The 15373-nt window shown below is 43.3% G+C and overlaps 2 protein-coding genes and 1 pseudogene across 3 annotated transcripts in view; all 3 read right to left on the reverse strand.

Annotated features, from left to right (window-relative positions):
- Positions 1-14: 14 nt before the first annotated feature.
- LOC121521114 lies at positions 15-3162 on the reverse strand (annotated as a pseudogene).
- An 856-nt stretch (positions 3163-4018) lies between these two features.
- LOC121521111 (alpha-1-antitrypsin homolog) lies at positions 4019-8649 on the reverse strand. 2 transcript variants are annotated; one of them, XM_041804860.1, is made up of 5 exons: positions 8582-8649; positions 7618-8230; positions 5146-5416; positions 4809-4956; positions 4019-4691 (listed from the first exon to the last, which is right to left on the reverse strand). In XM_041804860.1, the coding sequence occupies exons 2-5, from the start codon at positions 8219-8221 to the stop codon at positions 4500-4502; spliced, it is 1215 nt and encodes a 404-aa protein (XP_041660794.1). In that variant the 5' UTR covers positions 8222-8230; positions 8582-8649; the 3' UTR covers positions 4019-4499. The 2 variants fall into 2 exon arrangements, with proteins under 2 accessions (XP_041660794.1, XP_041660793.1); XM_041804859.1 differs by having other exon boundaries at positions 8539-8595.
- Positions 6890-15373, reverse strand: part of LOC121521821 (alpha-1-antitrypsin homolog) — a 29066-nt gene continuing 20582 nt past the window's right edge. The window contains exon 2 of the mRNA XM_041805996.1: positions 6890-7594. The gene's annotated coding sequence lies outside the window, so the exon portion shown is untranslated. The remainder of the gene's footprint in view (positions 7595-15373) is intronic.

Genomic DNA, 15373 nt, shown 5'->3' on the forward strand with positions numbered 1-15373 from the left:
ACAGTCAGGAAGAATCATATTTATTTTAAATCTTGACATGTAAATTCTGCTGAGTGAATCTGTAGTGAAATGACTCATTGTTGTCTTTCCATCCTTTCTCTGGTTCATAGAGGAGACTTATCTTTTTATGAGTCCTCAATCCAAGGGATGTAATATCTAGTCTAATCTGTCCAATTGTAGTGTGAAACCTGTAACAATACTAAATGCAGTCTGTGAATCTGACTGAGTAACATACAATATATCCTGACATTTCAAGCTTCACTTTTCCAGTAACATTTTCTATTCTTCCATAACCAGATATTACCATGGGTTTAGCTACATCAGTGTCTCACAATATTCATTATAAACGATTGCAGAATATTTGCATGATAAGCTATTCTATCATGCATCGTATCATAGCGTACAGTATCTGCATTTATTCAGGTTGGAAGCTAACAAGTGAGTCCCACCCCTAGTGTTTACAGATGAGTCCTGATTTTACAATAACCTATTCTCCAGTGATGAGATGTAGGACTGATTATCTTGGATTCTTCACTCAGCTGTTGGGTTGTTGATCTTGCCCATGAAGAGGATGCTCCCGCTGGAGTTCTCTATGATGAAAACCAAGAAAGGTCTGTTGATTCTGATGGTTGGAGGCAACGATTGTATTTCGAACACCGAGGTGCTGACAGCTGTTGCTTCTGTTCCAATCTCAGTGACACTGAGCACAGCCTTGTGTGACGCCTGTATGACGAAAGAAGTGGTCTTTACAAACCTTTAGAAACCATTGCTGTCATTCTTGAGTAAGAAATCCCTTTAACGTTCAGAAGCATTTGAAACTGAGAAGAAACCCTCCCCTACCTTTGAGATTTTGAGCGGTAAGTCTTCAGATATACCAGAGAAATCAGCGTTGTCCTCAAAAGCATTTATGATGCCCATTTCTTTCAGAGTGCTCTCCAGGGAAGCATCAGTAGAGAAACTTTGGCAAGAACAATATTATATCTCTGAGAAACAAAGAACATAATCAGAATTAAATCATGAAAAGTTGAACTGAGGCTTTTGTGATTAAGCAAAATACACCTTTTCAGGCTTTTCTAACACAAATATGTGCCCCTGGGCTCTCCACAATACCCCCAAGGAGTCCGAAAAATGTAGCCCCCTCTTTCTCCACCTGTCAAGAAATGTGTGCTGAAACAAGCTGTTCTCAGATTTTCCCCTCATGATGTCATGTGGGGAGTTAGCACAGCCTTCAGGTTCGGTTGGCCCTCCCTGCTTGGAAGAAAGTTCCACCCTCCTCTCCTGATCCTCCTCTCAGCTGAGGCTCAGGACAACCAAATCCATTTCCTGAGAGGGGCGTGGTCAGGGGCGGGGCCAGACAGCTCATTTACATTTAAAGCCACAAACACAGAAACTGCTCGTTCTGTGCAGAGCTGAAACAGAGGGGTTTTAAGACATGCAAAAATCTATGACTGGAGTATTTCTCAGAAACCAACTTCACAGCCATGATTCAGGGAACTCTGAGAGTAATATAAACTGGTCTTAAATGGGTAAAATATGTGACCTTAAATTGAGAGGCTCTAATCATACAGAAGAACTATGATTTTATTCATTAAACTGAACATAACGAGGTTCTGTTAATTTGTGACACATTTATTCAAAATCTTGCAAATAAAGTTGATTGAACTTACTCCATAGAGACTGAGTCCCTCCAGCGTTTGATGTGGTCTTTGTTGATGTAGCCCTCCACCTCCTCCATCTTGTCTTCATCAGGAAGGACGATCATCATGGAGGCGTCGCCCTTGTAAGGCAGACTGATGAAGGTGGTGTGGTTTGCTCTGTCCCAGTAGACCTCGTAGTTCCCTCTCCTTGTCATCATGTCCACCTGAACTTTGGTGGTCTTGTCCACATGAAATTCAGCCTTTTGGGTTCTACGACTTTGGAACGGGTTCTCCCACAGTCCTACAAAGGACACAAACGTCTTATGAACTGATAATGGAGGTCTGACCCACAACACTTAAACATTCTATAAAGGTCATTAAAATGGTTTATTTTATATGCTGTTGTTTTCTGTCTAGCTCCATAGTTGGCCTGTGAGAAAACCTGAATTCAAATCAGCACATTACCTTTAAAGTAGACGTAGTTGATCAGCACCATGACCATAAGAGGATCCAGGTCCTTCACCATGTCTCTGATCTTGTCCTGGGTTTTATTTGCAATAAATCTGTTGATCTCAGCTGCAGCCTCAGAGAGATCCTGGCTGACCTTGAAGATCTCACCAGAGTAAAACTCCTTGACATCATTCAGGAACGTCTCCAGAGGATTGAAGCCAGAGCGCACTGCAGCAGCATTTCCTACATCCAGCTGTAGATTCTCCTGACTGTGTCCATGGATGTCAAAGAGATGTTTGTACGCTTCATTGACCTGGGTTTGGTTGAAGGCGCTGTAGCCCAAGGTGGAGAACAGCTGGCTGTGGGTTTCACCTCCAGCTCCTGCAGACACCATGGACAGGATGCTGGAGATTCCCAGCGGTGAGTAGAAGATGTTCTTTCCAGCAGCAGTGTTGGCCTTCAGACTTTTGTAGAGGGCAAAGGCAAAGTCAGCATTGGGGGAGGACAGCCTGTGGTAGCTAATATCATCAGTATGGCTGTGTCCAGAGCTGTGGGGGTCTGCCCAGGCTGCAGACAGCAGCAGTGCTGTGAGTGTACAACAACTGAAGATACCACGCATCTTTACAGCCTGGTCATGTGACAGGAAAAAATGGAGACATTTCTTAGCAGTTTTTCAAATACATTGACTTGTTGACCACCTTTATGAATGAGCATATAAAACAAACCAGAAATTGACTCAAACTTTAAAGTTTCGACATAACAGAGAGAACAGAAAGGCTAAAGTCAACAGTAGTTTAAGAGTTGACATTTTTCAAACAGAACTCAATCTCTTTAACTTTTGCAATTTCCTGTAATAAATACTCTCCATTAATTCTTACAGGTTTGATTAAAAAAAGTCTCTCTGTTACAAAAACATCTTACTTGAAGTCATCATATCAGTTATTCATTGGAGATCTTACCGTTAATGTCCTCCTCAGTGCAGTTTGACAGAAACTTCACTGATATTTAGGAGATTGACGTGAGTCATTGGACAGATCTGTTAAAATTTAACATGGATCAGCCTCCTCTTTCCTGTGCCTGGAAATGCTGCAAGACAGTACTTTGAACTTATCATGGCTAATGTTACCTTTATTGAACTTTCCGGGATCTGGTCTAAAGGTTATATACACCAGACTTATGGTAAATATGATGTCCTGACAAAGGTAGTTCAGGGCTTGTTAGAAAATGTAGGTGACTGATTCTGAAGCATTTCCATTTGACCTCAAGTCAAAAATATACATTCAGTAAACCAACTCCACACTGCAAAGGTACAGCAACATCACACAGTAACAGGATGTAGCTAACGTCAGCAGTGCTAGCACCGCAGGCCTTCAATCCTCTTAGCAGGTTAACATCCACAATCTTGACCTTAAACTCATCCCTCAATGCTTCAGTTATATGTGGCTGTAATCTGACAAAGCCTCTGGACAACTTTATCCCCATTTTGTAGATCAAAATGATGCTAAACCACACTGTTCCTTCAACAGTAGATTGGTGCTGTAGCAGTTAATGTTTCTAAGAACAACTGCAGTGGTGGTTTGAACATCAAATATGTGATCTGTTCATAGAAGTTCATGTGGTTTATATAAATTCACTTTGTGGATAAGGCTAAATACAGGAGAATACAACAACCCAGAGGATTGCACATTTTATTGTAATGTCTTACCTCAGGTTGCTTTCAACTAAATGTGAACTCAGTCTCACTTTGAGCTGAGTGGGTACTTATTTATGCAGATTTTAACATAATTGCTAAATTCAGATATGGCAGATTGGTGTTCTGTTTGATTTTGAAATCAAGAGGGATTTTGACTTTTGTGTGTTTTTGGTGTATGTGTGATATTGTCTTGTCTGTATGGATGAAGCAATACTGAATAGAGACTACAAAACACAGATGGAAAGAATCATATTTATTTTAAATCTTGACATGTAAATTCTGCTGAGTGAATCTGTAGTGAAATGACTCATTGTTGTCGTTCCATCTTTTTATGAGATCTCAATCCAAGGGATGTAATATCTCGTCTAATATGTCCATTGATAGTCTAAAAACTGGAACAATACTAAATTAAGACTGTGAATCTAAACGAATAACACAATAATTTCTGACATTTCAAGCTCTGCTTTTCCAGTAACAGTTTCTATTCGTCCATAACCAGATGTTACCATGGGTTTTACAACATCAGTGTCTTGCGATATTCATGATAAACAATTGCAGAATATTTGCATTTTCATATCGTACAGTAGAGTACAGTATCTGCATTTATTCAGGTTGGAAGCTAACAAGTGAGTCCCACCCCTAGTGTTTACAGATGAGTCCTGATTTTACAATAAACTATTCTCCAGTGATGAGATGTAGGACTGATTATCTTGGATTCTTCACTCAGCTGTTGGGTTGTTGATCTTGCCCATGAAGAGGATGCTCCCGCTGGAGTTCTCTATGATGAAAACCAAGAATGGTCTGTTGATTCTGATGGTCGGAGGGAGCATTTCCCATGTCAACTCCATGGTGCTGACAGCTGTTGCTTCTGTTCCAATCTCAGTGACACTGAGCACAGCCTTGTGTGACGCCTGTATGACGAAAGAAGTGGTCTTTACAAACCTCGAGGAACCATTGCTGACATTGTTGAGTAAGAAATCCCTTTAACATTCAAAAGAATTTGAAATTGGGAAGAAACCCTCCACTACCTTTGAGATTTTGAGCGGTAAGTCTTCAGATATACCAGAGAAATCAGCGTTGTCCTCAAAAGCATTTACGATGCCCATTTCTTTCAGAGTGCTCTCCAGGGAAGCATCAGAAGAGATGGAAAACTTTGGCAAGAACAGATCTATGTAACTGAGAAACAAAGAACATAATCAGATTTAAAGCATGAACAGTTGAACTGAGGCTTTTTTCCGTTTAATTGAGTTGCTTTTTTCATACAGATGAAGCAGTATATTATTAATTAAATTGGACATAATGAAGCCCTGTTAATTTGTGACACATTTATTCAAAAACTTGCAAATCAAATTTATTTAAACCTACCTCATTGAGGCTGAGTCTCTCCAACGTCTGATGTGGTCCTTGTTGATGTAGCCCTCCACCTCCTCCATCTTGTCTTCATCAGGCAGGACGATCATCATGGAGGTGTCGCCCTTGTAAGGCAGACTGATGATGGTAGCATGGTTTGCTCTGTCCCAGTTGACCTTGTAGTTCCCGGTCCTTGTCATCATGTCTACCTGAACTTTGGTGGTCTTGTCAACATGAAATTCAGCCTTATGTGTATTATAACTTTGGAACGGGTTCTCCCACAGTCCTACAAAGGACACAAACATCTTATGAATTGACAATGGAGGTCTGACCCACAAAACTTTAACTTTAAATTGAGGTAATAATTTTTTTTCAGGGTGCGAATTGTTGAAAAACAGAGGGGGCATCTCAAAGAAAAAAAAAAATGAATCTTGCAACTGGACTTTAATCTATAGCCAGACATACACTGTGATCCCTCAAGCCTATTCTCACATGGTTTTTGAGTTTGCAGTGTGTAGTTTGTGAGGACCAGCTGACCTCTGCCCAAAAATATAACCATATAATTATAATTGGGTTAACCGAATAGAATTTTTATAACATCTTGTATACATTTTTTGTATTTGATAGTGTGATATGTCAGCTCCTCCTCCCTGGTGGAAGTGAGAGAGACAAACAGCACTGCGCATGGAAAATGACTGAAAAGTGACAAAATAGAAACAGCTGTCCTAGCAATATTTCTCAGTTATCAGTGAATAGAGCAAACAGAACTGTAGACTTCTGTGTTTTAACACACCGATGCTGTCTCATATATAGGACTCTAACATGAACTGACTGTGCATGGATCAGCTGGTCAGCTACGTGGATCATCACTGCTCATTTTATTATAAACTCTGAACATATCAGAGCCATGTCTGTTGGAACAATGTCAATAAGTTGTCTGTTGATTATAAGCTATTGAGAATCCATTTTGCTCAACATTTAGATAAATAATAAATGATAAACATTTACATAGAACAGGATTTTCACCTGGTAAAATCCAAAGACACTGGATTTTTGCATATTGACGTAACACTGAGTTTATCAGAAATTACGATAACACCCACACTTAAATAACAGAAGGTCCATGCATTTCAAATGATTGTTTTCTCTCCTATCTGTCCTCCTGTTAACTGCATAATGCACGCACAGCTCGCTCACTCACTTTTTCTTTCTTCCTCTCTCTCTCTCTCTCTCTCTCTCTCAACCTGGGCCTATTAAAAGTTATTAAAGTACAATCAGTCAAACGCTTATTTCTAGGAAAGTTTGGAACAACAATTCACAAATCTTTCCTTTTTCATGCTAACAATAAGGAGCACCGATGTCTGCCAAGCACAAAGCAATAAAGCTGCACAGGAAACAACAGAATGATGACAGCACGCCAAAAGCAAAATGCAAACAAGCTGTTGCTACAGAAAGGTTCTGGAAATGTCAATAATATTAAAGTCTACATGAGTCAACATGCAGGCCTGTTGCAACTGCAAGAACTAAACACATGGAAAAATAACAGCTTTGCACAATAACATTAATAAACTCATTTAAAATTGTACAGCAGGTGTTGGACAACACAGACAGCAGCTCAGTGTCATACGATCACCTCTCAACTCCCAAACATGCACAACTGTAGAGTATAATTCTAATTTTATCACAGACAATCAAAGGTGAAATAAAGCCTACATTTACACATTTACATGTTTACACGGAGTGCTTACACCCCCTCACAGAGAATCTTTTCAGTTTTCTGAGCCAGGTAGTCCTCTGTACAGTTCGTAGGAAGTCCGTTAAGTCTCTTCAGTTCCATTAAACTGCTGAGATGGCTGCACCTGCCCAATGGCTAGGTAGATCCTGCGGCTGCGGGGTTAGAGCCATCAGGATTCCCACTAACATTCACTGTAAATATAAATCTGAAGAATGTCTCTCATTGCTTCAGAAATCCTTCCTCTTTTAGCAATGTCCTTTTGTGCTCGCTTGTAGATAATTTTGGTTGTTTGGACATGCTGCTGTTTGAGCTAACTGGGTAAATGAACTACCAGTAAGTTTATATCAGTGAACTGGGCTGTCATTGGCTCGTGAAAGTTGAGGCGGGAGAATAAAATGGATGAGGTTGTAAGTGCTGATTGATTGACATATCTGTCAGCTACTCATTGTGCTTACAAGAGGCAGACTGCACCAAGCGGGCAGAGCTGTGATTGGTTACTATGTATAATTTCACATGCAAATTATAAACATGCCACTGCGCTGCAATGGGCATTCAGTTGGAGCAGGGGCAGGGATGAAACATACCCTCCCAGGATGAAAATGTATCATCTTATCATCAAAGGGGGGGATATCAGAACCCCCCCCCCATCCTCCCTGGCAATTCACACCCTTGGTTTGTTTTACATGTTGATGGTTTATCTCTTGCTCCATAGTTGGCCTGTGAGATGACCTGAATTCAAATCAGCACATTACCTTTAAAGTAGACGTAGTTGATCAGCACCATGACCATAGCAGGATCCAGGTCCTTCACCATGTCTCTGATCTTGTCCTGGGTTTTATTTGCAATAAATCTGTTGATCTCAGCTGCAGCCTCAGAGAGATCCTGGCTGACGTTGAAGATCTCACCAGAGTAAAACTCCTTGACATCAATCAGGAACGTCTCCAGAGGATTGAAGCCAGAGCGCACTGCAGCAGCATTTCCTACATCCAGCTGTAGATTCTCCTGACTGTGTCCATGGACCTCAAAGAGATGTTTGTACACTTCATTGACCTGGGTTTGGTTGAAGGCGCTGTAGCCCAAGGTGGAGAACAGCTGGCTGTGGGTTTCACCTCCAGCTCCTGCAGACACCATGGACAGGATGGTGGAGATTCCCAGTGGTGAGTAGAAGATGTTCTTTCCAGCAGCAGTGTTGGCCTTCAGACTTTTGTAGAGGGCAAAAGCAAAGTCAGCATTGGAGGAGGACAGCCTGTGGTAGCTAGTATCATCAGTATGGCTGTGTCCAGAGCTGTGGGGGTCTGCCCAGGCTGCAGACAGCAGCAGTGCTGTGAGTGTACAACAACTGAAGATACCACACATCTTTACAGCCTGGTCATGTGACAGGAAAAAATAGAGAAACTTCTTAGAAGGTTTTCCATGTTATTTTGAAGTACACTGACTTGTTGAACAACTTTATGAATGAGCATTTAACTAATGAAACAAGAAATTGAATCAAACTTTAAAGGTTCGACATTACAGAGAGAATAGAAAGGCTAAAGTCAACAGTAGTTTAAGAGTCGACATTTTTCAAACAGAACTCAATCTCTTTCATCTTTGCACTTTCCTGTAACAATTTCTCTTAACAAATTCTTGCAGGTTTGATTAAAAAAAGTCTCCCTATTACAAAAACATCTTACTTGATGTGAAGTTGTCATATGAGTTATTCATTGGAGGTCTTACCGTTAACGTTCTCTTCAGTGCAGTTTGTCAGAAACTTCACTGATATTTAGGAGATTGACGTGAGTCACTGGACAGATCTGTTAAAAATTAACATGGATCAGCCTCCTCTTTCCTGTGCCTGGAAATGCTACAACACTGTACCTTGAACTTATCATGGCTAATGTTACCTTAATTGAACTTTCTGCACTGAGAAACATAAATCTGAGGAAAAGTAAATTTAACTAATTGAATCTGTGAAATCAACAATAAAAAAATCAAGTTAGTATCTTTACACAAATATATTTAGTATTGAAGTCAAAAATATTTGTTCAAAATACAAGACATTGTAATTTAATAATAATTTATGTGAGCCAGTCTTTTTAAGTTTATCCACACAACAGAAAATGATCTTGTTATCTTTAAAACACCAATAGGCCAAGACCACATATCTGCTTTAGTTTTTGGAAATAATGATCTGCACCGAGGGAGGAGCCAGATTTCTCAAATTATAAAGATTATTTTGCTATAAATCAGATTCTGTTTGTTGTCACTCAAAATACTTGCACATTTCTTTCCTATCGTAACCTAAAGTTTGTTATTTTTCCAGGCAAACGCCACTGCCTACTATAACATTTGGCCAATAGCAGGCTACGATTCATATGGCATAGGCGCTATTGGCCAATCAAAGAGCGCGTTACATTGAGAACTGGTGTTCAACACTGGAGGACGGTGTCAGTACACCTATACCTGCAAGAATCAGTAAACCTAAAAGTTGTGCTGCTGTCTGTATATTCAGCAAATAAAAGGAAAGTGACTATAAGTTCCTTTTTCTCATAGACATTATGTTCAAACGTATGTCGGCTTATTGTGAGAGTAAATGTAACAGCTGTGTCACAAACTAAAATGTAAGCTCTGGAGTAGCAGGTGTAGACCTGTAAGAACCTATGTAATAGTATGACAAAAATAATATGTACTAGACGAGAAATGGGCTAGTGACCAGAAGACTAGAGTTCGGCTCAAGGAGGGAGTGGCAGGAGACTGAATTTGCTTTTGGTTGGCACCATATATTATAGAAATTATTTAGTAAATGACATACAAATATATACACAGTGTACACAATACAAACCGAATGGCCATTTGAGGAAAACACAAAGTGCTCAGTTCAGATACGAGGGCATAACAATGAACAATTGCAATGCAATAAATGTTGAGAGTCCAGCAATAAATTTAGTTCAACCACTCAGAAAATATCACCCCAGCCCACCCACAGTTCATCGGCACCCACGTCTGGGTTTGACCGGTCGACCAGAGGGAGGTAAGTGTGATAAGAGTTCGTGAAAGGTGTGATTAGCTGGGTGGCCAATGGGGCAGTGTGTGTGCGTGGGGAGAGAGTTCCGTGGGCTGCAAAGAGCCCCCTACCGGGCCAGCAGGGGGAGGTACGACTCTGCAGTACTCTCAGTTCCAGTGCTCTGTAGGCTCTAGGCCTGCTCCTTCTTTAGCTCGCCATCAGGATCAAAAACCTGGCCTGCAGAACAAGGCCAAAGTTCAATGAATCATTTGGTCACATTATATCCTTAGCTTTAGTGTGCACACAAATCCAAATAGCACTAATTGTACTATACATAATCTCTAGTACCATAATTCAGCAATAGGAGAATATAACAGTAATATGTAACAGTATTCACATTTGATATAAATACCAAAATATTAACTGCATTATTTAACAAGACATCAATTCATAAATTGTCAAAAGACATTAGTTCATAAATTGTGAAATACATTCAAGTCAAAAGTGCTTAGCTAAAGTGCTCAGGTAACATAGCACTAGTCTGATAGCATCCATTCACATTTAAAGGCATGAAATAAATTATGAAATCATTTGACTTCCAACAATACATGTACAGACATTAAGCCATCATGTCATTTGATTTAAGGATGAACATTTCATAGAAACAGGCATAAAGTATGACAAATGAACAAGCTAACCTAAACTAAGCTAAGCTAAGCTAGCAAATTCCGCAGACTACGCCTTAGACACGCGCTCTTTCAATAGTATATGGGACACGCTAGAAGGCTCCTACAAGGGAATATAAGTCTCATTAAGTGTCAAGCGAAATTAAGGTGAAAAACAGTGAAAATAAACGTCTACAAACCTGCAACCCGACTCTCAACCAACCTCCCCACAGCACCTTCCCAGACTAAATCGCAGTGGTACAATAACCAAACGCGACTGGCCGCGCAAAGTCACATGACCACATGACGTCACGGGGAGAACGGCCGTGATTGGCCAGACTGACGCCGAGATGCCGTGAGAACAGACAAATACCCCGCGAGATTCAAGGACGGGACTAATGCATGAGCAGAGATGCATGTAGAGAGAAAGGCTGGCATACAGGATTTGTCACCTGGGTTACACCCTCCCCCCTTAAAACCATGCAACTCCGGTGCATGTTAAACTACAGTGACATGGGGACATACATAAGGCCGGGTGCAGGGGTGCTAAATGCTTCACCGTAAGCATCAGCTAGACTGTGGAAAAGCGTTTGCACTACAGAGATTAGTGGCTTGCCTAAAGCGGAGTATTGTAAATGCTCGGGTGGCTGTCTCTGTCGCGATGAACGCCGGATAGACTGGTCAGATTCAACGGTCTGAACAGCAACCCCATCCTCACCGTCTGGAATAGAGGTGGGTGCTTCAGTGGAATCAGGTGCAGATGTTACTGCCAAATTAGGGGATGTCTCTACTGGGCCTCCAAGCTCTGGCCCTCCCTCAGGTGACCTTGTCTCAGGAACAACAGGGTCTTCGGGTTCTGGTAGGTATTCTCCTGGTTCCATCTCCCTTTCTTCCTCAGGCCCCCCAGGGACAACATTCTCCTCCTCCTCACTGGACGAAGATGGATCCAAGGCATCAGGCGCTTGAGAGGACTCCCCAACAGCAGGTAAGTGACTTTCAGATGAGTAAGTGATTTCAGGAACTGCATTGTGGCTGGTTGAGGATGTGATGGGAAGCACACCTTTGACATTGAACGTCACTGGCTGTGATATCAAAGCTTGAGGAAGTCTCCACTCCTCTTCTTCACTCAACCACTCCTCTGGATCTACAACTGGTCTCTTCAGACTTCGAGTTTGAGGTCTACGTTCAGTTGTAGCTGGTGGCAGTTCTGATTCCTTACACTCTGATAAGAATCCACATGGAAGTAGAAGATCTCTATGTAGGGTTCGACTCCGTCCAGATGAATCCTTTTCAGGTTGCACCGTGTAAACGGGGAGGTCACCAGCACGGTTGACAACAACATAGATGTCCTTTTCCCACTTATCCTCCAACTTGTGTTTCCCACGGAGTCGTACATTCTGGACGAGTGCTCGGTCTCCTTCTTCCAGAGTAGATGGTTTGACACGTTGATCAAAGCGCATTTTGTTTCTTTCAGCTGACTTTGCTGCATTTTTGGACGCAAGCTGGTAACTTTCCTCCAGCCGCGAGCGAAGGTTCTGCACATACTGGGAGTGCGATGTTGATGGTGCATTTCGAACAGGCAAACCAAAGGCTAAGTCGACAGGAAGCCTCGGGGAACGTCCAAACATGAGCTCGTAAGGAGTGTAGCCCGTGACCTCATTTCTAGCGCAATTGTATGCATGGACCAGTGGCTTTACATATTCCTTCCATCTCTGCTATTGTTCAGGTTCCAACGTACCCAACATGCTCAGCAACGTTCGATTGAACCTCTCGACAGGATTTCCACGAAGATGGTACGGCGTGGTCAGAGTCTTTTCAATACCAGCGATGTCACAGAGCTCCTTGATGAGGTGAGACTCGAAATCAGGCCCTTGGTCCGTATGCAGACGCTCTGGGATGCCATAATGCACGATGAAGTGTTCCCACAGACATCTAGCAACCGTCTTCGCCTTTTGATTGGCAGTTGGAATAGCCACGGCGTATTTGGTGAAATGATCTGTGAGGACCAGGATGTCTTTGGTATTACTCTGATCGGGCTCGAGCGTCAGATAGTCCATGCACAACAGCTCAAGTGGCCGGCTGGTCTTTATATTCACCAATGGTGCAGCTTGTTCTGGAAGCGCTTTCCTTCGAATGCAGCGATTGCACGTCTTGATCTTTGTTTCCACATCTGCTGCCATGCGTGGCCAGAAGAACCGGGATCTCACAAGGTCAAGTGTTCTTTCAACTCCCATATGACCCATATCATCGTGGAGGCTGGTAAGGACAACAGGGCGCAGTTCCTCTGGCAACACAAGTTGAAATAACACATGCTCACCATCCTGCCGTCTTCTGTATAGGAGGTCATCCTGAAGCTCAAGGGGGTTCAATTCTCTCAGCAGGAGAGCAACTTCTGGCAACTCCTTTCGAACAGTGGGGGGGACTTTCTCACCAGTTTCGAGTTGGTAGATCACCTCACGTAGACTGGGGTCCGCTCTCTGCTTCCCCCGGAGATCAAGGTGGGACAATGCAGGCACAACAGGTAACCCTTGGTGAGTCTCGCTGGCATAGTGGTCAGGGATGGCAGTTGCTGACATGCTAAGTGACTCAACCAAGGTTATGCAGCTCTCAGGGGGACTTTCAGGACCTGAAGCTCTCAACAGACAACTGTGGCAAATGGCAGCCACAACATCTGGATCAAGCTGAACTGTGTTTCCAGGATCTACATGGTCATGGGTGAACTGGTTGACCATGTCCCACTCTTTCTGACAGTGCGAGTCAGAGGGCTGGTGATGGGGTCGGCGGGAGAGTGCGTCAGCGTCTTGATTTTGGCTTCCTGCTCGGTATTGTAACTTGAAGTCATATGTAGAAAGTGCAGCAAGCCATCTGTGGCTGACAGCATCGAGCTTGGCGGACGTCAGAATGTAGGTCAACGGATTGTTGTCGGTTATGACAATGAAACTGGATCCATACAAATAGTCATGGAATTTTTCTGTCACACTCCATTTTAACGCCAAGAATTCCAGCTTGTGTGCTGGATATCTAGACTCACTCACAGACAGTCCCCGACTGGCGTACGCTATAACACGTAGCTTCCCTTCCTGCTCCTGGTACAGTGCAGCTCCAAGGCCTGTAGTGCTTGCATCGGTGTGCAGGATATAAGGTTCTTTTGGATTGGCAAATCCGAGCACTGGGGCTGTCGTGAGTCTGTCTCAAATGCATGTTGGCATTCTGGTGTCCATCTTTCATTGAACGGCTGTTTAGCATCGTGCCTGGGCGTGGACGATTGTTTACGGCTTTTGTGATGGGCTGGAGCGTACCCCTTTGTCAGATCATTCAAGGGCTTGGCTATGGCGGCATAGCCATGGATGAATCTACAGTAGTACCCCGCAAATCCTAAGAAGGATCTCAATTCTTTGAGTGTCCGCGGAACTGGCCAGGATTTTAAGGTACTTATCTTCTCCGGGTCAGTCTCCACACCCTGTTCCGAGACAATATGGCCAAGATAGCGCACAGATGTTTGGAAAAATTTGCACTTCTCTGCAGACAACTTAAGACCATAGTCTTTGAGGTGTTGGAGTACTCTCAACAGCCGGCGTTCGTGTTCTTCAAGGGTGTTAGAGAAGATTATTAGATCGTCCAGGAAGACAAGGACCTCTTTCAGATGTAGGTCACCCATGCACCTCTCCATAAGGCGCTGAAATGTACTTGGGGCGTTGGTTACTCCTTGGGGCATTCTGTTGAACTCCCAAAAGCCCAATGGTGTCACGAACGCTGTCTTCGGTTTGTCAGCTTCAGCCATTTCTATTTGGTAATATCCTGGCTTGAGGTCAAGGACGCTAAACCATCGTGAGCCGGTGAGAGCTGAGAATGACTCCTCCAGATTTGGGAGCGCGTAAGCATCCTTGATGGTGTGAAGGTTGAGCTTACGGTAGTCGATACACAGTCTCACGTCTCTATTCTTCTTCCGGACAACCACAATTGGTGAAGAGAAAGGGGACTCTGATTCTCTTATCACCCCTGCCTCCAACAGGTCCCGCAGATGGTCGCGGACTGCCTCGATGTCACGAGGGTGGATGGGCCGAGCTCGATGTTTGAATGGAGTCTCATCGTGGAGGCGGATGTGGTGTTTGATATGGCCGGTACATCCAAAGTCCAGGTCATGGTGGGAGAATACTTCTGGAATCTGTTCAAGCTTGGATATGACTCGGTCTTTCCATTCTGGAGGAATAGGAGAATTCCCAAAGTCGAACTTCAGTTTGACTTCTGTGTTCTGCTGTTCATGGATGGGGACATTCTGCGACAGGATCTGCGGTGACACGGTGAGTTCGGCGATGACGCTCAATGGTGAGAGTGTGATGTTCTGCTCAGATTCATTGGTGATGATAATTGGGACCTTGTGTGGTGAGTGGCTGGGCAGCGTTACCAGGCAGCTTTTCACAAAAAGGGCTCCAGGCAGAGAGGTGGCTGGTTGTTCTACTAGAGCACACTTGCCGATGAGTGGTGGATTGGCCCGGATGGAACCCTCGATAATCATTGTGTGACCGGCTGGAACTAGGACAGGGGAAGTACTGGCCAACCTCACAACACCCTCACTGGCACCCTGGGTTTGCTGGTACCGTAACTGGAGTAGCTGTAGAACTGCCCTGTAGCCATGCCATGATGGTTTATAGCTGGCACACTCACTCTCCAGGCACTCCTCATAAAGCGGCTCCAGTGTGTTCATCCCAATCAGGACTTGGGAATGGAATCCTGGCCCGAAGTCTGGAACCACCAGTGCCAGGGTAGAAACGTCCAAGTCAGCACGAATGAACTCTTTTGGAAATGCTATGGTCACTTCAATATAACCCAAATATGGAACTTCTTGTCCGGCAGCTCCCT

Source organism: Cheilinus undulatus, linkage group 14 (assembly GCF_018320785.1).
Source record: "Cheilinus undulatus linkage group 14, ASM1832078v1, whole genome shotgun sequence".
In the NCBI taxonomy this organism is placed as follows: domain Eukaryota; kingdom Metazoa; phylum Chordata; class Actinopteri; order Labriformes; family Labridae; genus Cheilinus; species Cheilinus undulatus.